Source organism: Lepisosteus oculatus, chromosome 9 (assembly GCF_040954835.1).
Source record: "Lepisosteus oculatus isolate fLepOcu1 chromosome 9, fLepOcu1.hap2, whole genome shotgun sequence".
Classification (NCBI taxonomy): domain Eukaryota; kingdom Metazoa; phylum Chordata; class Actinopteri; order Semionotiformes; family Lepisosteidae; genus Lepisosteus; species Lepisosteus oculatus.
Window position 1 is genome coordinate 30,477,869 of NC_090704.1, and position 26,229 is coordinate 30,504,097.

The 26,229-nt window shown below is 38.1% G+C and overlaps 2 protein-coding genes across 2 annotated transcripts in view; both read left to right on the forward strand.

Moving 5' to 3' along the window:
* ankrd13c (ankyrin repeat domain 13C) overlaps positions 1-12,796 on the forward strand; it is a 42,725-nt gene extending 29,929 nt beyond the window's left edge. The window contains exons 6-13 of the mRNA XM_006635057.3: positions 2,610-2,676; positions 5,726-5,870; positions 6,772-6,903; positions 7,621-7,782; positions 8,493-8,572; positions 10,200-10,298; positions 10,975-11,075; positions 11,413-12,796. Coding sequence (XP_006635120.1) covers positions 2,610-2,676; positions 5,726-5,870; positions 6,772-6,903; positions 7,621-7,782; positions 8,493-8,572; positions 10,200-10,298; positions 10,975-11,075; positions 11,413-11,543 — 917 coding nt within the window. The 3' untranslated portion in view covers positions 11,544-12,796. The remainder of the gene's footprint in view (positions 1-2,609; positions 2,677-5,725; positions 5,871-6,771; positions 6,904-7,620; positions 7,783-8,492; positions 8,573-10,199; positions 10,299-10,974; positions 11,076-11,412) is intronic.
* A 5,291-nt stretch (positions 12,797-18,087) lies between these two features.
* rpf1 (ribosome production factor 1 homolog) lies at positions 18,088-25,908 on the forward strand. The gene is made up of 9 exons (XM_015356304.2): positions 18,088-18,417; positions 18,827-18,883; positions 19,588-19,668; positions 20,021-20,116; positions 20,398-20,551; positions 21,951-22,033; positions 23,673-23,854; positions 25,084-25,210; positions 25,683-25,908. Exons 1-9 carry the CDS (start codon positions 18,160-18,162, stop codon positions 25,722-25,724), a joined length of 1,080 nt encoding a protein of 359 aa, XP_015211790.1. The 5' UTR covers positions 18,088-18,159; the 3' UTR covers positions 25,725-25,908.
* The last annotated feature ends 321 nt before the right edge of the window (positions 25,909-26,229 follow it).

Consider the following 26,229-nt stretch of genomic DNA (forward strand, 5'->3'; position numbering starts at 1 on the left):
CTGGATAATTGACATCTTTCAAGCAGAGAAAGGTAAATTTAAACCTTTAGTCTGATTTTTTGTTAAAGAGAGTGGAGTCTGTATTTGTACTTTATATACTTTTTCATACATGTGTACAGTCAACTTTTTGGCGATCTTTATTCAAGTGACCACTGATGATATCACTTTTAATTTAAGTGTACCAGGAAACCTGTGACTACAGTTCTCTTACACCAGAACAGCCCCCCAACCCTGTCTTAGGTGACGTTTTTGGCAACTTTTTATCTGCATATAAGAAATGGTAAAAAGCTAAAGATTCTTATCTTGGATGAACGCAGTTGAACTTTATTTAAAATTAATAAAAACTTTAACCCATGGCGCATGAAAAGTAGCAATATTAAGTGCTTTAAGTGGTTTGTGTTTTCTAACTAAATGTCTTAATTTCAAATAATTTCAAAGCTATATTTATAGAAAGATTATTATTTTTAACATTTTACTATCAGTAGTTAATGACCGGTGCAGCGGAATGAATCAATATAGACCTAAGAAGAGTATTATCACTGATAAGTCTGTATCACAAGTTTGCATTCTTGTTTCAGCTATGCTGGGGACACTGAGTTTGACCACTTGTTTAAACTTGCCCTTCTGGTAATGATTAAGGGAGATGTATCTTTTTGTCTCCGCTGGCTTTGGCAAAACAGCTGCAATATGCCACCTGAGGTCAAGAAATAATTCGAATTCCATCCAGTTCAACAGTCCTGTTTTATAGGTAACTTCGCAGTTAGTGAAGACCTGGAAGCAATAATATAGACACAGCTAAGTCAGCAATTAGTTTAAACCAAGTCGCTACAAGTGTGAAATGACAAGCAATAGACTGAACTAGTTAAAGTTAAGTATTTTTTCCACTGACATTTCACCCTTTGTATCTTTAGGCCAGTGGTTCCCAACCCTGGTCCTGCTGACCCACACACCTGTTAGTTTTTGTCCTAGCCAAGCCTTCAATTACACAATCAAACCCTTCATTGGCTTAATATAATAAGATTAATTTCATGAATTAGTTGCAAGCTTAGCTGGTGATATATTCCATTACTAATTGAATTTGAGTTAGTGAGACAAACATGAGAAAACACAGAGGAAACGGTTATATTCTTGTGGGGAACTTTAAAATAATATAGCTTTACAGGCTTATTAATCAGTAGCAGTCAATACATGTATATTGCTCCTAGTAATTTTGTTGCTAAACATGTTATCTTTGTGTTTTCTGTGCTGTAGTGAGGGTTTAATTGCCATATCTTTATCTCTTTAGGAAAATGGTGAGATTTTGCAATGCATTTATTTTAGCATAAACTAATTTTTAAACTAGCTAAATATTTCAAGGTTTTTCAAAGTTTAGGTCCGCAACCTAAAAAAGTTTTATTTGGACATTTGTTGACATGAGCAAATTACACAGCAGTAATAAGGAAACAGAACACTCGTTATTTTAAAATTGAGATTTGACTTAGTGCTTGTTTTAATGGCACCTGTTCTACACTGAACGTCTTTTTAGCAAAGTCTGTTTTGATTAAACAGCGGGAATAATAAGCATTTGCAGGTGAGGTACTTTCTAGTTGTTTTTGATTCCATTATGGCACATAGTGTGCCTGATTACTTCTTTATACGTATCCCAGAACTGTAAAGTGAATCCAGTGTCTTAAGTTACAAAAAAAACCTACTATGGAGGTCTACAGTACCCAACAGCAAGATGTAATGGCTCCATCACCTTAAGATACATAAATAGGCAAGTACATTTAGGGGGAAAGATATATCTTTGTATCTTTGTATGTCTAAACGTATTTGTCTGACAAAAACTGCTAAAAATGTTTTGTAGTGTCTGCATATCCGTAATATTTAAGAAGCTCTTGGAGCGGTTGCTTCAGGTACAAAAACAAATTTCTTTCAATTCACATTCAGTTCTGCAAACATTATTAAATGATTTTTCTGTGCCATTGTTTCTGTGAAATAAATATTTCAGCACACTGCAGCTTATCCTTAAGCTCTCCTTTTAAGTACACACAAGCAGATGGCAGTAGAAAGTGAATCAAATTATAATCACACATCCATTATCAGAAATGCCTTTCCTGGTAAGCATCATGCCAACCCAGAGGCTGTCTCCAGATTCATATGGCACAAGATGTGACTGAAAGTACACAGGCATCCCTGCCCCGAGCAGACCTCCATTCATCATTGGGTCACAGAGAGAGGAAGTTTAGTTTAGCCAGTCAGCATTAGCCAGCATTTCACAGGGAGGTGGGAAGAAACTGGAGGTAATCCATGCAGACACCGGAGAACATGCAAACTCCACACAAAGTACCTTGAATTTGACCCAAAACCAGGGAGATAGCAGTAGTAGCTACCATGTCCCCATTTCCCCCGTGTGCTAAGAGTATAAGAAAGTTTGTCAACAGCCCATCTACAGTAGCTTATATTAGTAGTTAGCAGCAAATTGATTTATCTCATCCAGCAGTTGCTTGAAAGAGAAGATATGATGGTATCTGCTTCAACAGCATCTTTGGGAACCTTGTTGCAGACACCCACAAATATTTGTATAAAACAATGCTTCCTTGTAATGCTTTTTTTTACTTGTCTTTCAGTGCCTTTGCTTTCCCGAATTCTGCCTTCAGATGCTTGTAAAATATACAAGCAAGGTATCAACATCAGGTATGTTTTTCTTTAGAATGTATTTGCTCAGTAAGTGATCAGTATCCTACCTTTTAGGTGTGATAGCCATAATGTGTTGTCTACACCAAACACAAAAATGTAAGAAATCGTGATGTAATGTTCTCTGATTTGACATGAAAAAATGTATATATTGTGCACATCAACGTTCCTCTCCTTTCCAAGTTAGTCTTGACATCCGTTTTTGTAAAACATTACTCTTTTGAAGAAGTGTCTACTGATCTTTCATACTGTTGTAAATGGTGCACTGTAGGTGACTGTTCTACATGTGAAAAACCAATGTAGGACATTCTCATAATGTTGGAAGCTCCTACCAGTTATCCACTTCAGCAATGTTACTCTGTATGATTGGAATTAAGAATGCACAGCAGAGTGGTAATAGTTGTTACGAACTGATAATGTGAAATCATATATGCAAAAAAGAACTGTTTCTGTGTAATTAATTTTCCAATTATTCTTCAGATTAGCACTTCCCTGTAAAAACTGTCCTTTATAGTGTGATGCAACAAGCTAAAGAATAAAATGGGTGGATGGATTGTATTTTTCAGAAGATGAAGATGACAGGTAGAGGTTTGGCACAGATTATACTCTAAAATAGACCTTACACAGATGGGAGTTACATAAGTGCTAGTGACCCTGTGCTGTAGATTTTATTCATCTCCTGTCAGCTTGACATCTAGCCACTGTGGAATTAACATTAGAGACTGCACATAGCTCCCGCATTATGTTTAATCAGCAGCAGGGTCAGGTTAGGATCATTGGTGGCATCTGTTAAAGCATCTGGATTTTGGTTTTTGGCTTGTGTTTGGAAATGGAAGAATTTGAGGGAAAATGCCTTAAAAAAGGAAAGGTACCATTAAAGATGTTTTTACGATGGACACTTAATGCTGTTGATCTTCTGTAATCCTTTACCAGGAAATTAGCAAATACCTCTCATCAGTCCACCTCTAGCTGTAATTGCAGCTCTAACACATGGGTTCCAAAACAAGTTTCGGATATGGGACCACTCATCACATGCAGTAGCCTTTCATGGAATATGGGAAGTGATTCAGCACTGTCTTGCGACTGGAATTATGCTTCCTCTCAGTGTATGATAACAACTACCTATGAACCTTTGTGGCTATCTGAATTGACACATTACCTTCATTAATTCTCCAGAGTCACTCACACGCCAACACTTATGTCTCATTGTACATCAGCCTTTTCTCCCATAGCATAACCCACTAAAGAAAGTGCCTGGTTTGCTATTGCTTTCCAGCATTCAAGAATCCTGGGACATGCCACATGCTGGACTGTTTCTAGTAATTTGGATACACTTCTAAAACATGCTGTTCCAGAATATTTTGTTGATGTTTATTTAATTTAATTACATTCCAGAATTATTTATTTATGCCCCACGTATTTCAGTGGGGCAGTGTATGTGTGTACACATCAATACAGACTATTCTTATTGACTGTACCGCTATCAAAAGATGATTACCAAAAGCAGGTCAGTAGAATATTAACTTTAAATAACTTTAAAGAGCCTTTGTTATTATTTGGTTATCAACATAGGTTCATGTTATATGTGACAAATACATAATTATTTATGAGCCCCTGGTAACTGGTAGAGCTTCAGTTAATATATAACAAATTTCATGCAATGTTGATGCCTTCCATTACTATAATTCACCTAATTTTGTTTCATTTAAAGTACAAAGTGTGCCCTAATGCTGTCTAGCTCTTCACTGTTAGGCCTCACCTAATCGTTCCTTCATTGAAATGTTTAGAGATACTAGAGCTTTTCACCATTTGATGTGAAGATCATTAAGGGTTGTTTTTCACTGCAAGTGAGAGCTCCATATTTGGCACCTGGAAAACTTGAAATAATCCAGACAAGGCTGGAGTCCTTTGACTGCCATGTCTTCTGTTAGATTCAGTGTAGAATCAACAGTGAATGAACATGAATGTATGTTTAAGTACAGTAAAAGTAATGGGCTTTGTGAAGCAATACTTAGCACCTCTTTATTGATCTGTTACATTTTTGCAATAATAAACATTATAGTACAATAATATAGTTAAAAAACATCAAACTTATACCATGTTTTTTTTTCCAAATAAGTAATTGCAAATAATTTCTTTGCTACAGTGTCAGGCATGACATTTTATGTTGTTTTTTTTTACTGCCTTCCTTTGGATCATAGGCTGTAATGGATGTGCACTTCATCTTTAGCATTGCTCTACTTCATCACTACCCAAAGAGAGAAGCGCTGACTGGAATAACTTCATTTAAAACTGACTTTAGTTATTCATATTTAATACTGTCACGCTTTTAATTTTTCTTTCAGGCATAATTTCAAAAATTAATTTCAAGTTTCAAAAATCATTTTTCCTTGTTTGTGTAGTACATAGTGCTGTGAGATACTTTTTGCAGGTATTGGAAAGCTATTGAATTAGATGTTTGGATGATGGTTTGTTGTTACACGTTATTTGACTGGAAAGGACTCCAATCCTATACCATTCATAACTTTTAGATTTCTTTTAATCTATGTGTGAACCCTGATTTTGAGGAAAATGTTCTACCATTTCTTCTGTATTATTAGGACCGAGTGTTCTGTCTGTAGATTTACAATGTTGAGGAGAGGCAGTATTTCCCAGTTGGCAGTCACTACAAAATAGTTCTTCGTAAAGCAAAGCACTTAAAACCCTGGAATAAAATCCTCTTTTTTGTGTCTGAATTCGAGCAAATGAAAGCAGTGTGTGAAACAATTACTGATTTCTGAATTTTAGTGAGAAAATAAAATATTTATGAGCAATTAAGTCTGTAGCTCTACATGATGCCTGTAAAGGCTTTGCTGAAGCCGGTTATTCTCAAATTGGCCATGGTGTTATTTCCCCCTGCTATCAACGAGGCAGTGTTCAGAAACCATCACCCGTTGTTAGAATAATAAGTGTTTCTCAACACTTCTCAAGTGGCGACTCGTGTTTCTCTCTGGTGTCTTACTGGCTCGGTATCAACACTCCCTTGTGTCGTTTTTGCCTTCTCTCTCAGGCTGGACACGACGCTCATCGACTTCACAGACATGAAGTGCCAGCGGGGGGATCTGAGCTTCATTTTCAATGGCGACGCTGCGCCCTCCGAATCCTTTGTCGTTCTTGATAACGAACAGAAGGTCTACCAGCGCATCCATCACGAGGTAAAGCGATTCGTGGCTGAGAAACCAGTGACAGAAAGCCTGCTTGTCAACCTCAGAGCATTATCTGAGTTGGAATGGGAATAGAGTGTTACACATTGGCAGATGGCCACAGAATATGCAGTTTTCTGATGGTGTCATTCATACAAGAGCTCTCCTAGCAAGATCATAGATTACTTTCAGTTGCATTTTGTTTTGTTTTTATATATACAGTGGTGTATGCCGTGACATTATTTGATAGTTGTGGATAGTCAGGTTTCTTGTCTGAACTAGAAAAGGCCTCTGCTTAGATCTGAGGTTGGGGGTCTGTAAGTGTGAAGACATCTTAGTTTAATTATGTTCTGTCGATAGCTGCTCTAGCCTAGCTGGGCTCTGTTACTGTTAGTTGAGCTTAGAGTAACCATGGGAAACCATGAGCATGAAGTGTTACCAATGACAGCTGTCCTTAGAATGAGAATTATACAATTGAAGTAAACATTGAACAAAGTAACCAAATGCAAAAGGAGGTTAAGCTTTATTATTATTTCTGTGAATGTATTAAGGCATTATTTTTTAAAGAGAAAACAAATTATTTGATTCAGCAGGAGCTGATGTATCAGAATAAACATGAATTCTGTTATCTTAGACTCCGTTTTCCTCTTAAGAGTTTTTAAGTCTGTAATTGCAATCAATATAAGGATATTTTCTTTGCAACCTAAAAGTAAAACATGCTATCTGTAATTCAGTATTAGTTATATAAGCAATATTGATTTTTTTTGTATAATGGGGATTTGTGTAAGTTTAGAAATACGCTGTATACTCTTCCTCTGTGTAACCTTGTGTATGCAGGACTTCAGTGGCAGTTGTCTGGCTTCTAGCGTTAAACCTGCTTGGTATTTTGTATTTTCTGTAATCTAAATTCCAGGAGTCAGAAGTGGAGACAGAGGAGGAGGTGGATATTTTAATGAGCAGCGATATTTATTCTGCTACACTCTCCACTAAGTCCATTACCTTCGCCCGAGCCCAGACTGGCTGGTTGTTCAGAGAAGACAAAACGGTTTGTCTGTGTTACTTCACTTCTTGATTTAATTGTTAGCATGTCTTTAAGAGCTTTGGTCACACATTCTGCACTGACTGGAATAAATATATCTAAATGTGGACATTACATTGAAAGGGCACTTATGGTATAATTACACCAAGAAATAAACCCTTTTTGAAAGACATAAATATATTTATTACCTGCTTCTCCAGGCCAGACGGGCTAAGTACAATGGGGCTGGTTAACGTTTTGAGGCTGGCCAGGCTGCAGAAGGTTTTGAGCCACTTATCCTTTGAAGTCCTTCGCAATTAGACAGGCTGTCAATACCTATAAATCTTCAGATGTACTCTTTCAGTTTATATATCTGTGCTGAGCAAAATTGTTATGTTCATCACGGCTTTTCAAATGTTCTTTGCCATAAGCAACACAATTTAATCTATTTTGTCAAATTTCACCATCACAGAAGACTTTGAACCTTATTACTTATTCCTTTTGTCTTGATATAATGCAGAGTTTCTTAACAAAACACTTTGTCATAGAGACATCAAAATGCAACAGATGAGCTTTAGAACCAATGTCTTCTGTTGCATTTTAATGATTCTCGGTGTCATCATTCCCATAGATTAACCCACAGACACCGTATTATTCTTTCGTAGTCATGCAAATGTGTTGTAATTAAAGTAATCATATACTATTTGGTCTTTTTAGTTTGATAATATGTTTTTTTTTGTTTAGGAAAGAGTGGGCAATTTCTTAGCAGATTTCTACTCTGTGAATGGTTTGGTTTTGGAGTCCAGGAAACGAAGGGAACATCTTAGTGAAGAAGACATTCTGCGAAATAAGGCCATAATGGAAAGCCTCAGCAAAGGAGGAAACTTAATTGAGCAGAATTTTGAGGTACGTTTTTTTTTGTTTGTTTGTTTGTTTGCTTGTTCACACAAAATTTGTGAGTTTACAATCCCTTTCTTTTGAAAGGAAGAATGTTTTTATTTTCAACATGTTCCACACGTATTATAGTTTTATTTTAGTGACATCATTTTTCAAAAACAACGTGAAACTCACTGTATTTCGAATTTAGCCAGTCATAAAGTTGCAGCTTTAAAAAAAGAATGTGGTCAGAAACAAAGCTGCCTCCAATAGAGAACAGAGTTCTGTTGGATTTCATATTCTTGAAGTGTTAAGAGGGTGGCACAGTCTTACAGCTCTAAGGTCCTGGATTCAATTCCAAACCTAGGGTGCCGTCTGCTTGGGGCTTTTATGTTCTTTTTGTGTTGGAGTGGATATTCTCTGGGTGCTCTGGTTGCCTCCCACAGTCCAAAGACAACCTTGTTAATTGGCTTCTGGGAAAATTGGCCCTGGTGTGGGTGGGTGTGTGTGCATGCCCCGAGATGGACTGGCATCCCATCCAGGGTGTACCCTGCCTTGTGCCGGTTGCTTGCTAGGATAGGCTCCGGTTTTCCCATGACCCTGTGCTGAGTAAAGCGGTTATGAGATGGAGGTCCAGGATTAGGGGCCGTGGTACACACGACCAGGAGGATGCTGACTGCCTGGGGCATAGAGGAGATGTCAGCGTGATGTCATCAATGTCCTGTCTTCTCCCGTCTTAGCCTGCGCGGCGCCAGTCCCTCACCCCCCCCTCTCCAAACACTATATCATGGGAGGAGTACATCTCCGCAGAAAACGGGAAGTAAGTAGCCATGTTTGTTTTATGGATTAAATCTTGTCTCATAAATGGAAAGAGGCACGCAAGAAAGCCTTTCCTTATCACGGGAAGGCTAGGCCTTTCATTTGGAAAGTGTTTTTTTGTTTTTCATTTGATATAATAATAACATTAAGAAACATTAGGAACAATATATTAATGGAATAAATGACATTTTTAAGTAATCATTGTGACATTTTCATGATACAACTTCAATGGCATCGAAATATCTTAAACCGTTACGAATTGAGAAAGCCGTTATTAGTATGTTATTGCTAATGGTACTTGGCCACCAGTCAGGGGGGAAAGTAGCTATTATATCAGAGGGAGAGCCAGCATCTCTCTGCCTTTGAGTGACATGGGTGAGGTTTGTACAGGAAGGTTTTAATTGGCTTATTCAGTGAAGGCACTTGTTTGTAAGTTGAAGATGGACTGGATATTGATATCTGCAGTTTTGTCCAAGCTTTGTGATTGACTCTGGCTGCAGTTCACCAGGCAGCAGAGCACAATTTGCTTTTATTCATCCAGTTGTCTCTGGGTTGCCAGATGACAGCATCCTGGTCATTGAGCTCACCATGTGAAAAGTGGGGAGTGATCTCTGAAAGGGCACTTTTCTAAGGAGAACTTGCATGCTCTTCACTTTCCAAAAGTGAATTCAGGCAGTTCCAAAGTGTGTGGGTTCTAAAGGACAAATAATTGAGTACCAAATGTAACAAGAACAGGAAAAGGGTTTTCTGTCTGAAAATGTGTTGGTTACAACCTGTGTCGTCAGAACAGAATAAAAATGACATTTGAACAAGTATGTCCATGAAACATTCAGGGACCAATGTAGCTTAAAAAGACATTCGTAATAATATAAGCAGTCTTAAAATCTAAAATCTAAAATAAGAATGACCGCTAACGTTTTTTTTTAAGGGAAGGTCAAACAGTTGCCAGTATCAAATTAAAAATGATAGGGATACAGGTTTTGAGGTCTAAAATCTATTTGTCACTTACTAGTAAATCTTACAGAATCTCTTCAGGTTTTCTCTCACACAGTCATATAGCAACAATTGCAGATTGTAAAATGAATCACTGTAACAACATACAGTAACTAAATCTCTGCAGAGGGGACTGAGGGACATGATCATTTGTACTTTATTTTTAGGTAGCAGTTTTGCTCCATGGTGCATAGATTGTACATGCAGATCAATGTGGATAAAATATTTACAGTATACTACTGTCTTCCCTGTCGCTGGTCAATATTTCAGGCTCACATTTGACTTTTAGGAATCTGATACCACAAAGCCTCATAGTTACACTTTGTTTCCACCCCCTCAGCAGCAGGATTATAATAGATGCTTATGATTATGATTATAATACATGAAGTCCAGAGGGTTTTGCATGTTTTCTGGTTATGTTTCACCAGATATCAGCATGTTGCCTTTGCTTATAAAATGGTATCCAGAGCTGTTACAAGGCAAATGCATATAAAGGTTTAACGTTGTGTAGGATTATTTTTGCATTTTTTCCTGGAAAAGGAGACTGTGGTGGTCTCATTTTTTAGATGAATAATAACGTGGTCATTCAGTCAAGCTCTCCTTCTCCAATATCAGACTCGTTATGCTTGTTACAGAGCTCCTCATCTTGGTAGAGAACTGGTCTGCAAAGAAAGCAAGAAAAACTTCAAAGCGACTATAGCGATGAGCCAGGACTTTCCCTTGGGCATTGAATCGTAAGTGTGTCCTCTTTTAAACTGTCCACCACGCCAAAACTTCAGGAACAATTAACCACAGATTTATCAGCACTCTGTAACCTTTTGTTTTAAACTGTAATCTGACAAAAGCACATTATGAATTTATGAAGTCAATAAAAGAAAACCAATGATGCATTATACATTATTAGTGTAAACATGCATTTTATGTCATGAATTTGGAAAGTAAAACATAAACCTTGTTTGACAATAAAACACTAACAGAACATTGCAGATTATTAAGCACCGTTTATTTAGAAAAAATGAGCACGGAACTTATTTTCGTATCTGCTGTATATGTTTTATACCTGCTTTCTTTTGTCAGGGTGTCACACTAAACATTTTAAGTCACATTTCCCCCATAAGTAATCCTTCACTTGAAGTCTACTTGCACTAACATTTGCACTTGCAAATGTGCACTTGCACAGACATAAGTACTTTTTGCTCAGTAGATTGAAGTCAGTACTTATGGGCATAGTCCCCATCTTTGATTGTAAAGACCTTTCTTACTTAAGGGCTCATATGCAGCTGGACATTGACCTTTGTAGACAGTTTATCGCTCAAATATAAAGGAAAATTATTCAGATCCATAAGATGCTGGTTAAAAAACTGGACTCTGTTCTAACCTATTATGTGTGCCTTGTGCTATTTTTTTTAGGTTATTAAATGTTTTAGAGGTGATTGCACCCTTCAAGCACTTTAACAAACTCAGAGAATTTGTACAAATGAAACTCCCACCTGGATTTCCTGTCAAACTAGGTAAGAAGACTAATTATTGGGTTGCTTTTCAACAGAACTTTAGATTAAACGTATCTGTTACGAATGATGTGATCAATGCTGTATCAGTGCACACTTGGTAAGTACTTTGTGGTGAGCTACATGCAGTTGCAAGTAGTTACCTTTCAGGGTCAGTGAAATAGTGTTGTCTACCAGAAATAACATAATCATAATGTTTTGTCTTGCCGGGATTTGTGTGTTAGCTTTAGTAATGGCCCAGACACTTTAAAAAACAAAATGCCATGGAATATAAAATCTGCAGAAGGTTATTAATGGTAGTGCTACTAAAATTATAAGATCTGTGTCTTTTGTCTTGCAGATATACCTGTTTTTCCTACAATAACTGCTACAGTGACCTTTCAGGAGTTCCGCTATGATGAATTTGAAGACTTCATCTTTACTATCCCCAGTGACTATAAGGAGGACCCCAGCCGATTTCCTGACCTTTAATCCCTTTTCAGCAAGACTCTGGGTGTCTTCTTTGTGGAACACAGCTGACAGAAACAAACTGAATCCAGAAAAAGATATTAACGTAACACATAAGGGTCTACTTAATCTGCAGTTTCACAATCTTGTGGAAATCATGAAACAAGGGATTGCCTGTGACTGTAACCATTAATGTCACTTTCGTACATCTTGAAATATATTGCACAGATTACTGTCTTATTCATTAGAGCCCCCTTCGACTTTCTGATGTATATACACGGTGAGCAAACAAGTGGTGGCACAGACTTACGGAAAGGATTGAAACTGTGTAGATTGTTAAACATAGACTTAAGAGGACTGACAAATCAGATAAGGGTAAGGTTAATCTGTGTACCTTATGGTCAATTTAGAAAATCCTTGATTGATCTCTGGTGTTAGAATCACTTATCACATAAAAAAATACTGCAGGTGCTACAGCCTGGACCATTTTTTAGTGATTGCCATTAGGGGAAAAAGGGATAATCCAAAATTAAGGGAGTATTATAAAAAACACATCCGGAATACCAAATAGTGAAATTTGCAAATGTACAGTACAAAGAAAACCAGGTTTATTTCTCGGAAGCACTAGTTTACATAACCTGCCTGGCAATTCCTCTTTAAGTATCAAGTAAGCAGCATACAGGATAACTATATAATTCTTTTTTTCTTGTTAGTTGGAAAGCCTTTTTCTTTCAAAGTATCTGTTCAGTTGGAGTTTCTGAATTTCTAGACACTTCATTTCATTATGGCTTTAATGTAACCAGTAAAGAGTAGTCATTTTAAAGCTTTTTATAACTCAGTGAATCTGTGTTGCACATATTGTATGACACAGGCATACACTAAATACAGTCTACTAAATGTTTTTTCTTTATGCCGTGACTGGTCCATGAAACATGTTTACTTCCTCTGCAATTTAAGTAGACCCCTAGTAACAAGAGTAGAAGAGAGAAGAACCCTGTCATTTTAAATGCTGTATTTAATAGTTATAAAGGGATGAAATTGTATTTAGCTGTAATGAGGCACTAATTACATTGTGTAGGTTCTTTTTAAATTGCAACATCCTAATGACTGCCTTTTTCTAAAGGCATCACATCTTGGGGCTTCCACAGGCTTCAGTGTATCTAAACAGCACCAATCTGCCATACTTGAGTGAAGTGCTGTACAGCTTCACTTCAGAAGGCATAAGGTGCCATTTTGTTCATGTTTTTATTCAGTTCCTTTTGATACCACAGTTCACATAGAACATTTGAAAAACAAATCCTTTGGGAATGTCTTAACCAGTACTCTTACTGCTAACCTATCCTGAGCAACCACCACTCCTGTGAGGCTGTTCGTATAAATACTTCTGCTAGCCTTGTTTTCATATGAGTTTGTAAACTATGTAAGAAAATGTACACTTGACTAAAAGGAAAGGTACTGAGCAATGTACATTTCAAGCTACGAAGAATGCTTTTTGCTAAGTGATTGAATAAAAAAGAAACTTCAAGTAAAATGTAAATGGCATTTTTACAGATTGCAAGACCCAGTCTTTTTTCTTGTGCATGGTGTTAATACCTATGTTTGTTAGTCCTCTGTTACCTCACGCCTTTTAGGTTTTTAATTCCCCTCACCCCCATCTCCTGCATATAAGTTAATTATGGGATAGTTTTCTTACTGTTAGTCAACATGGGTGCTTTGATGGATTGGGTTTTTATGCAAGCATCGATGTGAAATATTATCCAGGGGTTGTGAAAGGTATTTAGTTTTTGTGCTTGCAGGAAAATGTTTGTACATAATGTATTAATACTGTGTTTTTGGAAAACTCACTCTTACCTTGTGATGGGTAATGGGTGAATGAACACGCAAAAGACAAGCCTACCAGTCTTTCTGTGCTTATTTATTGCAGACTATCACCGCGTGGTATAATCCTGATCCCTAGCCTTGGTGTTTAAACCTGGTACAGAATGTGTCTGGGGAAATTACACACCCCTAACAACTAGAGTATCACTACAGTTGTGTACAGTTATACATCTGTAAATTACCTCGTTCAAAAAAACAAAACAAGAAACCTTTGTAATGGACTGTTATGCCCTTCTTTAATAGCGCAGCTTCTGTAGTTAGATTTTCCATCTTTTTCTACAAAAATATATAGACGGGCTTTTCCTTTCTTTCTAAGAAAAGCTGTTTTAATAATGAAATACCAAGGTGAGGTGAGAGAGCTTCGTGGTCAAAATTCCCACATTTGTCTTGCTACAAAAGAAGCTCATCTGCAGAGTTCCCTGCTTTTTGTTTCATCTGAGAAGACCACGATTTCACGTGTCTAAATACTGTTAAAGACATTTTCTTTAAAAATCATGCACTACATTCTCAATACCCATGCTAGGCAGGACTGCAGTCGTCGGCAGTGTGAGAAGTATGGGAAATAAGATGCGCCAGTGGGTTTTTATTCATTTCTTTACTCTAATCTCAGCTGAAACAGAACTCAGGAATTCACTGCGGCTTTAGAAGCGCAGAGTCGAGGAGTTTAGCCTTGGTGTAATGTATTCTTTCACTCGTCTGCTTAAGGAACTCGGATGTCTTGCTGAAGTAATCAGCATTATTATTTATGTCCTTTGGTACACTAATATTTTTGTATAAGCTCACATTCTGTTTTGGTAATGTAGATCTATTTTTGTTCTCCTCTGTTCTGTTGCTTATCAGTACAACCACAGATATCAAATGATACCATTAAATGCTTCCATGTCTCGCTACTGGATAGTGAGGCACTTTTCCTAAGTTATACACTTTGTAGCAGTTTTATACTTACCAACCTCACACATTATACCTTTTGTTGTCTGTGTGCTTGGTATTTGAGTTTGTTTTTTTTTTAAAGTTCTGTACCATGGCTTGAGCTTTCAGGACCTTATATAAAACACTGCAAGTCTTACTCGCATTCTCATGCATAAGATGCAGATTGTACAGCAAGAACGTTATATAAGCCTGCCACACTATTTTCATATAAAAAAAATGTACCTAAATAAAATGTCCATGTATCAAGGCAAATAAAGTGTAATTTTTTATAGTGATGTCTGGAGTGCATAGCATTATTTGTTTACCGGACCTGTGTATGATCAATTACCTGCATTCTCCCAGATGAAATTGTCCTGCCGTCTTTGCCTTCAGGAATGTTTTTGTATGACATGCCCTTAACATAACGTGGAGATTCCTGTCTTCTATTTAAAGAGGTTCTGAAGCTGCAGCTCCTGATATGTGTGCTCCCTGCAGGTGGTTCACAAGGCGACATAATTACAGAAAAGAGAATGAAATTTGGTTGCAGAAGGAAAGGTAAGGCCTCACCTTCAGTGTCTTGGTTTCAGTACTTCTGAATGTGAAAATTAACAGTTGTACTCCGAAGTAGTAGATGTTGCTTCTTTACATCTTAAGTGTAACTAGTAAGACTCATTTGTTCATTGGTTTAAATTAAATTTAAATTTTTGTACAATTTGTAGAGAACTGTGTCAGGGGGCTTCAGATGCAAAGGAACAATGTAAATGTTCATTCCATACTGAAAAGCAGGTGTTTTTACATCTAAAGAAGGCTCAACAGCCAATATGATGTTCTTTCTGGTTTTCAGTGTAGAATTCACCTTTGCTCCTGTGATGAACAGGATATTAGGCTGCTGTAGTGTCAGCATTATATACTCTAACATTTAAAACCAACCTTTAAAAATGTGCTCTTGGTATGATCTGCATTGTCTGAAGACATTTTTTTAAATCTGAAAACTGGACCTTCAATAAAAAGTAGCGTTTACTTTAAAAAATATTTAATCGTATTTGATTACTCCACAGTTAGGTTGTGTGTGGTACACTAGAGTGGAAACAGGCTAACAATTTAACCCATAAAAAAGTGCCGTGTTATGATTCAAAGTTATAAGATGATTTTCTGATTAGCAGTATTTGATCAGTACATTTAAAAATTAAACGTATTGCAGGTTATTAAACAGGTTACTTTAGTTCACTTTTTTGGTTCATTCCAGCATATTTTATCCTGTACACAATGTACTGTATTAAATATGGTGTACAGAAATAGTAAATATTCTAACCTCTGTCGAGAATGTATACTCTAATGCATAGCAAAGCAATTAGGTTTGGCACAGCAACGTTTTTGGAATGCAAAAAGAGTAAAACAGAAAAGTAAATACCCTCTATGAAAAACGCAACCGATTACACCAACAAGCAAATAAAGGTACGCTACAGCAAAGTAGATTCACCGTATATTAAACTCAGAGCAGGTGTTGCATGTCGGACTTTTTGAACAACGTAGAAACACTGAGAATAGTAGAAGTGCCAAGGAAATGTTTTAAAAATCTGGATGCAAATGGATGTTATAAGACAGGCATCTCAGATTCCATTCCTGGAGGGCCTAGTGTCTTCTGATTTTAGTTCCACCACAGATCTCAATTACATAGTTGAACTAATTATTTAGATGCATCATTGTAATTCTTCTAACCAGACCCCTAGGTGTTTCATAGGCAGCTTGTACCTTTAATGAAGTGGGTACAGTATATTGTGCAAGCAATTGTAAAACCACCGAGGTAAAAGCCAGTGCATCATTTAGAAAATAATTAGGCTAATTGTTCAATTGACAGCTCAGGTTAGAACAAGAGACAAGGCACCCCAAGAATTTTGAGATCCCTGTTATATATCCTTGTTAAAACTGATGCCCATTACAACATGTTGCCAAAAGATAGAAGATTCAGCAAATAAAATCATAGTGTTCCTATAAATTAATGTGATAATGTTACAATTTAAAGTTTCTCACAAACAGGTCTGTAATTCTGCAGAACAAAATATTTAAATTAAATGTGAATATATATTGTAACGCAACGGGGGCTCCGGCGGGCGCCCTTGCCGCATTAGGTCGGCCCCTGCACCGTCCGGGGCTCGAACCCGGGACTTCCGCGTCTCTCTGCAGCGACCTAGCCCCGTGAGCCAAAGAGAGATCTCTCTTTGGCTCACGGGGCTAGGTCGCTGCAGAGAGACGCGGAAGTCCCGGGTTCGAGCCCCGGAGGGTGCAGGGGCCGACCAGATGCGGCAAGGGCGCCCGCCTGAGCCCCCGTTGCGTTACATTGGTGTCAGAAGTGGGATGGGATAGCCCTTCGCCGGGGACGGCGATTTAAGCGGGGGAGAGTGTAACGCTTACGGCCGACAGGTACTGTGTAAGAGCCGGCGTACCAGAGCAGGTGACGTCACCGCCCTTCCCTGTGATAGCAGGACCACAGCTACTGGGCTGTGGAGAGATCTCTCTTTGGCTCACGGGGCTAGGTCGCTGCAGAGAGACGCGGAAGTCCCGGGTTCGAGCCCCGGACGGTGCAGGGGCCGACCTGATGCGGCAAGGGCGCCCGCCCGAGCCCCCGTTGTGTTACATTGGTGTCAGAAGCGGGGTGGGATAGCCCTTCGCCGGGGACGGCGATTTAAGCGGGGGAGAGTGTAACGCTTACGGCCGACAGGGCGCTGTGTAAGAGCCGGCGTACCAGAGCGGGTGACGTCACCGCCCTTCCCTGTGATAGCAGGACCACAGCTACTGGGCTGTGAGAGATCTCTCTTTGGCTCACGGGGCTAGGTCGCTGCAGAGAGACGCGGAAGTCCCGGGTTCGAGCCCCGGACGGTGCAGGGGCCGACCTGATGCGGCAAGGGCGCCCGCCCGAGCCCCCGTTGCGTTACAATATATTGTAAATGCAATATAAGCACTACAAAGAATTCTTTATATGTAGTTCCTTTTCTAGTACATCTCAAATTGCTGTACAACAGACAAGAAATTGAGACAAAAGAGTGCATTTAACTAGCAACACAATTGCAAACATTGTGCAACGTCAGCTGACTGCAGTGTTTTCTGGCTGCTTTGTTGGTCAACAGATCTTTGCTCAACAGATTTGGGAAATGATTTGTACCATGTGAAAGACTTGTCTCGATAGTTTAACCACAGATGGTTAGTTCAGCTAGTCAGTCTTCTGGTAGTGGTCTGAAACTGGTAGTCCTTTTTTATTTACTGCTGTGCCATTATCGGTATTACTGTTGTTGCTCGCCTTCATGAAAAAGTGAATAGAAATACAGGCGTGTTTCACGCTTAAGGTCAAAAAGACTTTAATTCAATGAGCAACAAGAGCCACTTTCCAGTCGAACACCTACTGTACACATATCGCAGCTCTCACAAGACTCAAATGTAGGTGTCTCAGCACCACAGTGCAATCGTTCTTGCTTCATTTGTGTTAATTTAATCTACTAGTAAAGAGCAACATCTTGTGGTGTTTGAGGACAATGTAAAGGATGTTTTTCTTTCATTAATTTTTTTAACTACAAATTCCATAGTGTGTTCAAAAAAGTGTTGTCTCTCGTCTTTATGTAATTAGTTTTCCATCACGTTTTTCAATAACAGAAGAAACAAATCCGGAGAAACGTCCGTCAAGACTCCCATAAGATACATTTTGAATTGTCTTTCCTCCACAACGCTAGGCGGCGCCATACAAATCTGGGGGAAATCTATTTCATCTGTCGGACGTAGACGTTCTATTTCCGGGTCAAGGAGGAAAGGTGAAACAAGCTTTTACAACACATGAGAGTGGAGGAGCTGGTGTGTATACATCATGGCTATGGATGATCAAGCCGCAGGCCAACCAAGGGAAACCAAGGAGAAAAAGAAGAAACAGAAGAAGATGAAAGAAAAGAAGCAGAAGCTGAGCAAAACACAAGAAGAAAATACCGCAAAGGGAGCGAATGATACATCAGAAAATGACGTGAAACCTCCAGAAACGTCGTTCCCACCAACGTTTAGCGTTTCTGAAATTAAAAATAAACAACGCAGGCACTTCATGTTTCTAAAATTTAAGATGGAAAAAAGAAAGGTGACATTAATGTTTATTATAGCAAATAGTCACACCCCGTGTCCGCTAATTCACTTGCACGTGATATTAATGGCATGTTTCCACTGTAACATTCTACGACAGTCTGTTGCTAATGTCTAATTTTGTTTTGTATATTCTTTGTCGTTACCTGCAAGCCTCTACGGTGCTACGTTCGTTTCCGCACTAGTTTTGTACTACTCTGCTCGTACTGTATTTAGTACCCCCATCTACTGTGTCCTCCCATCGTGTCTTCTCATTGACCAGATAATTTGCCTGCTCCTAAATTGTGTTTAAGGATGAAACATACTTGCCATGAGTTACAATTACGTTACAGATTGAATTCATGTATGAAACACCAGCTCAGACACATAATATGTCCCCTGTTAACTAGCTTGTTTTCTTCTCCTAGGAAAAGTTAGCACTGAAGAAGAAGAGGAAAAAGGAGAGAGCGGCTCTTGGAGATAATGTAAGCCCCAAAGCTTTTGCAACGCCACGCAGTGTTTTGTGGTGAAGTGAAAATGTGATTTGACAAAAAATTAAGTAGGGTTACATTTTTGCCTCTTCCTGTATAGCGTTCCAACAGCCGACCTCGTAAGTAAAGGGATTTTTCTGTATGTGTTCTCTTCAGAATGCTCTGAAGCATCATTGCGTGATCCGTGTTTATGACAAGCATAGTAAGTTTGTGGTATGCATACAAGTTGTTTCCATAATTAAATATGAACTTTTAGGTTTTTTTTTAGAACAGTGGTTCAAAGAAATATTCCATTTGAAACCAAGCACTGTTTGGTTGTTGTTGGAAATATACTTTTTACAGTTTGGGTGGCTGGAAAACTAAGTGATTAAGTTTTCGGTGAGAATGATCCAGTTGAGAGCACAGTGATAAAAGCAAGGGGCAGGCCAGCTTCCAAAGAGTATGTTTGTTTTGTCTTCAGGGAGCTTTCTTATGCATATAGTTCCACAAAGGGATCTTGGTAAAGTGTCATTAAAAATAATGGTGGATTCGTAGACTATGATTTCTGCTTCAATTGTATTAATTATATTTGAGGTAAACAAGTTGATGAGTAAGAATAATTCTAGTCTCTGGAACCTGGCTTTCACCTTCATACTCACTCCTGGAAGCCTGTGTTTGGTATCTTGTCTGTCTGACTTTCATTGACATGCTTTACCCAGGCACCTCCGAAACCAGTCCCTAAAACAATAGAAAACCAGAGAGTGTACGATGAAACAACAGTGGACCCACAAGATGAAGAGGTAACTCTTTTTCTTCTTTTATTTCTTATGCCACCCATCATAAATGTTCTATTCTGATGCATTTGACATTTTCCCAATGGTTTCTGTTACAAATATTGTCTGCTAGAATGCAGATGACATGCAGGGGGTGACTGATGAAGTTCCAAGCGTATTAGCTGCCTGTTTGTATTTCATGTTTATATGAACTGTGTATTATTCTGATTTGGGGAAATAAAATTGCGTACGGGAAACCAACATAATGTGGGATATAATCCTGACACGCATATTTAAATGTAAGGCTCTCTTTAATTTTTCACTTACTGAAAAAGTAGTTCCAGTTTTTTTGGGTTGTAAACATTCACTCCTATTGCAGGTGGCTTTTGACGAAGGAACTGATGAGTTTTCGTCTTACTTTAACCGTCTAATTAATCCCAAAGTCCTAATTACGACATCAGATCGACCCCGCGGAGTAAGTATGAATTGTTTGGTATTGGTGGAAAAAGGACCTAAAATGTGTGTAAATATTTCTTATACCTTGGGAAAATAGGTCACACTGGTTGTTTTAGAAGTTAATCTTTAAACCTTAACATTAACATCAACTAAAAGCTTATTTTGGAAACTCATGGAGAAACTTAATTCTAGTTAAGAGAAGAAAAAAAGTTGTATCACCCTAGACAAAAATCTAAGATTCTTTCTGAAATTTTGACCAAACCCATCTTATGAAAACATTTTAAATGTTTATTTTCTCAGAGGACGGTGAAATTCTGTGAACAGCTTGCTACTGTAATACCAGATTCACATGTGTACTACCGAAGAGGCCTGGCTCTGAAGAAGGTCATCCCACAGTGTATAGCCAGAGGTTTCACATACCTGATAGTCATTAACGAAGATCGCAAAATGCCCAGTATCCTTTTAATGACTCATCGTGGTAAGGTCTTTTTCTTTTTAACAATAATGAACCATGTTTGTGGTACTGAGCGCACAGAAAAATGGGACTAATGGCGGATGCACACTTGATGCAACCCGGAATTTTCCAGGAGTGTAGAGAATGATTTTGGATTGGCTCATGGACAAAGTGCTGGTTAGTAGACCATTCCCTTTAGTAAAGCTTTTTTCTGTACTAGGACAGTATTTTGCTACCCTGGACCTGGAGAGTCACAGTCCTGTTGCTTTTATAAACACCCTTAAATAAGTCACTCAGCAGTCTCCTCACCAAGCAAATTATTGATCACATTAACTTATTCAGACCATGGTTGTGTTGAAAATAGACACCATGACTGCCCAGAACTGGTGTTCCAGACCCTGTTTACTGTATTGGTCCATTTTGGAACTGACTGTGTAGCATTAAGACTTTTCTATATTGGTTAAGTCAGTGGGAAAGTCTGTTAAAATCTCTTTCTTAGCAGTTAATAAATTACAAGTTTCTCTTTTAGCAATTGTTATTGACACATTGCCATTTTTGCTCTCCAAAATATTAATTAAGATGCAGTAACTTTATAGAAATGTTGTGCTGACTAAAAAAACGTGCTTTGTCACCTTCAATGTCATCAGCATAATTAAGCTTACCATTAAAAAACATTTCCAGTTATAAGAAAGCAAGCAACTGAAAAAATGTTAGCTTCAGAGGTCACTTCAACATTGTAATAACAAAACGAGCCGAGAGCAAAGAAAAACATTGGCTATAGTAACATCACAAATCCTTCTAGTTTGCCATTCATAATTCAGCTTCTTTCATGTGATGTCATACAACACAAAAATCTTAGATTTAATATTGGCATTAATTTAAAAGTATTACTCATTATATAATAATATACCGCATTATTATCAATATTTAGAGGGGAAATGCATAGATTCACCATTGAAGCAACTCATTTTCTGTGGGGATTATCAAATGCAGAAATGACGTTTTAATTCAGGCCACTGTGCAAAAATTGTGTATAGATAGGAGCATTTACCACATTTGATACCTTTATGTAACTGATAACAGCAGCAGCTGAAAATACCATAAGAGACCTTTGTTGCTATTGCATTCAGGTATTTTGAACAACTCAAGTAAATATGGAGAGCACTCCATCGTGATCAGCCAAGGACTTCAAAATGGATTTTGGCAATTTTTTCCATATTTGGAAAACAAAAAAAGAGATAAATACAATAGACCTGCTTCTAATTTCATTTGGTTTGTCCAGCACATGAAAGTCGAGCTTGCCCGTGTGGCCTGGAAGACAGCAATCGATTTGGAGAAGGAGTATGTGCTTTGTGTCTTCCCTGCTTTTCTGCAGTTTTCTTTAATTAAAATAAAACAGATGGGCTAGTTCTGAGTCATCTCCCCAATGGACCGACTGCTCATTTCAAAGTCAGCAGCGTTCGCCTTCGGAAGGAAATGAAGGTAAGATCAGCAGATTCTGTTTGAGAATAAGGATTTGCTTCAGCTAAATCTTGCACCTCTAATACCAACAAGCAGAAACGGCTGGGTTTTGTACTTATTATTACAGTCATGATATGCTGTAGTGCTATACATTGACATTTTAGTTAATTTACCGATTGTATTACATAGTGCAACAAGACAAAAAGTTAGCTGTCCTTGTTGAAATTTAAAGTGAAAAGGCCGTAAAGAATGGTATCCATTAAGAGTTTTGACCTAATATATACTAAAAACTTCACGTCCCGTTTGGTATATTAGTTGGTAATACCAGACTAGTGGTTCTACCTCTTATTTGATACTTGCTGACTTTTTTTGGACAGTTTTCAAAGTTCAAAATGACATCACAGAAAACTCATTGTATACTGTATTATTGATCATTCCAAGGCCACTTGAAGTACAAATGGATTTTTCGTTGAAATGTAGCTCTGTGGAAAGCTTGAGGTTAAACACAATCAAAGATTACTATGCCATTAACATTCTGGTATTTACCAAAACAAAAAAACAGCAAATTGTGAAATGTCATGGAATTCAGATTTTATGCTGCAGTGTTTTTTCTGGAGCAGAATACTCCCTGTGTGGTGAAGGGGAAGTAATCACAGTACCAAACTGGAATTACACTAATAAATTCCCTGCCACACCTTTCTGCATCCTGCTTTTAAAAAGCCTTTCAGAATAACCAGAGAGAAAAGTGCTTTACCCGTATGAACAGTTATTGTGACACACAGAAGCCTGTAAAGCCGGAGACACACTAATAGAAGAATTCTCTACATGTGTAGAGAGAATGAACGTTCTCTTAAATAAAAATTAAAGTAGCATGTTTTTCTTTTCATCGTGTCTTGTAAATCGTTTAAAAATGATTTAAATTATGCATATATGAATTAATCTTGCTATTCGTGCCTATACTTCAAATCACATAAAAGCTCTTTAAAAAGCACCATGAAATTTCAAGTTTTTGCTTGTAACTTTTATGTAGTCCATGTATTATGAGTTGTCCTATGTTAGGAGATATTTAGCCTCTCAGTTACTGCAAAATATTTCAAGATATTTCAACTATACACTGTAACACTGTAAATTTCTATTTAGATGATGCCTTCTTCCTACTGTGTATTTTTATTCTGTAATTATAAAGACGATGAGGACCTAGCTACAGTACTTGCCCTTTGGTAAAATGACAAGGCTGTGCATAATCAGTTACTAGACAATTTTGCAATGAAATAGTTTGATCCCTTGATCCCAATCTGACCTGTGCTCTGGCAATTTCAAAATAGTACAGCGAAATACAGATGAGATGCATAACCAATAACATTAAAGTCAGGACATCTTGAATGGGAGAGGTTTGTGTGTAGTTAAGTCATTGTTACAAATACAAGAAGGAATAATAAAAATATTTAAAGGTACTCCCTGTTCTGCTGTCTTCTTAAATTTTGTTAGGAAAACTGGACAGTGAAATTCAGATGGGTAATGTGTTTGTAGAGCTCAAGAAACATGGTTAAAAAAAAAATTCTGAATCCCAGATGCTTTGCAGGAGTTTCTGCCAGTTTCATCCTCATTTTTAGTGGTGGCTGGTCAAAAACAATGATGTTTTTTTTTGCGTGTCTTGCAGAGACGAGGCAAAGATCCTACACCGCACACCCCGGAGGTGATACTCAATAACTTCAGCACGCGGCTGGGACACAGCATAGGACGCATGTTTGCTGCCCTCTTCCCACATGACCCTCAGTTTGTTGGGCGGCAGGTGGCCACTTTCCACAACCAGAGAGACTTTATCTTCTTTAGATTTCACAGGTAAGCTGCTTCTTGCCATTCATTGTTTATACATTGTAGCAGACTTAAGTGTAAATATTTAGTGTACAACAATTTGAAACTGCCGGTTTCTCGTCAGTTCATCTCTTCATCTGCAGTTGATGATGATGAGTGCCAACACCAGCCTGCCACGTCCCTTTATGATTTAACATGGCAAAAGTCCTGTACTTCCCTGAAGAGTTTGGTTTAAGGAGTAGAAACTTGGCCATTCAACCAGTGCTCCACAGAGGCCCCAAGCCTCACTTCGTGTGCACTTTTAAAATCTATTGAGACAAATGGAGGCATTGTCCCTTTACTTAACGTCATTGTTAACTTTCCACGTTGGGCATCTCCATTTTGTTCCCTACCACCTGCGTGTGAGCAAAGCTACTTCCTAAATCTAGCTGTTTTTTTCTTGATGTTCTTCATATTGTGTGGCATCATAAAGATAAAAATTAAATACTCGGTTTCCAAGTTTAATTTAATTTACGAATATTGTTAGCTGAAGTAACGTACACTCATGTTGTATTGATTTTGTAGCTGTGTCAACATTGTGTATTTGTTGTGAAGTAGCTGAAGAAACAGTAATAAAAATACATGGTGACCGAAAGGTATGATTAATGTGAGCCCACAGTTAGAACCCAACAAAATAACCGTATGCAAAGTATGAATAGAATTTATGTTCAGTGTATCATGATTTTGGGCATTTTAGAGTGTGAATGAAATTTTAAGTTTAATTTTGTGGGCCCAGTCTTATCAGGATTGTGCTCAGCCATAGGAAGACTTGTTTTTCACCTGAAAAAATGGTTATTCAATTTACTTACGCACTGAAAGAGCAAAGTCCGGAATAAATTAGCTGGGATCCATGAAGCAGCTTTTGTTCAAGAATGAATAAAAGAATTTTTCAAGTAGATTAACGAGAGGATTGGCGCTGACCTTTCCACACAATGAACTACAAATCTCCAAGACACCAGCTGTGGCTGTTAACGTGACAGAGTATGCCACTTCAGGGATGTCTGTAAGCCATCATTTTTGTGTTTTTGCTTTACAGAATATTTACACAAAACGCAAAATTTAGTCAGAGTCAGTTTGTTCTAGGAAAGAACCTAGAACAAAGTGCAGCAGTTACATTTAAAGAGTTGTCCAAGCTGGCATCCTATCTGTTCCATTCATGCATTTCTAGTGTTTGTACTTGTTATCCGGAAGAGCAATAATTTGCTTTTTGTCCACAGATACATCTTTAAGAATGAGAAGAGAGTGGGTATTCAGGAGCTGGGACCACGTTTCACCTTGAAACTCCGATCTCTTCAGAAGGGGACTTTTGACTCCAAATTTGGAGAGTATGAATGGGTTCACAAGGTGAGATTTCCTTCAGATCATCCTGTTGACTGCTCAAACATCTTGCAGCTTGAGAGTTTAAGAATACAGAGCCTCTGTACCATGTTTGAAACAAAATTTTATAAATCAGTTATTTAAAAAAAATCCATACTCACCAAAGACTTTAACTGAATCCAGATGCTTAGATTCTACTTGGATAATGTTTAAATTAAAATTTAATTTAAAATGACGATTTTCCTATAATTAGCAACTGATGGAAACGATTTTAATATGTTATTCTGGCGCTTATTTTTAGACCTTGCAATGCCTGCAGACAAATTCATTAAGGAATTTGACCACTCTGCAATAAGGCCTGTTTATCAGAGCTTTGACCAGAACAAAACTTCAGCTTCCTATGAAATACTGTAGCCACAGTGATTAAACAAAAACCTGAAATGTAACCCATTCCTTAAATCGCTGTGATTGTTTAAAGAAAAATCACTTTATTTTCCAGCGTCATGAAATGGACACCAGCAGAAGGAAATTCCACTTGTGAACAGGTCCCCACAAAATGGCATCAAGCTCTTCACCACTTGCCTTCTTAAGCAAATCCGGAAGCATGGCCATTACCAAGACAAACTCAAGGAACATTTCTTTTCTAATGTGCATCTCATACAAAACAAAAGAATGGTGAAGCATACTGTTACACATAAAATAAACATTAAATTTGTTTAGAAGAAGATTCTTGTTCCAAGCCTTTAATTAAAGAGAGCTCCTGGTAGCAGTTGCACAGTTGCAGGCAGTTCTGTCAGTGGGGATGTTACCCCAGTGTCCTGGCCAAATTTCCCCTGGCTTTTACAATTATGGCCACTCAGTAGTTCCCATCTATGATTTGGCTTCATCACTCTTCTCCTCCCCACCTATAGCTGATGGGTGGGGAGCATACTGGTGCACTTGACTGCTGTGGCATCATCCAGGTGGGGTGGCTACACTTTGGTGGTGGTGGTGGACGGGAGCCCCCACCTGGATGATGCAACAGCTGTTGTGAGCTTTCAGTGGCG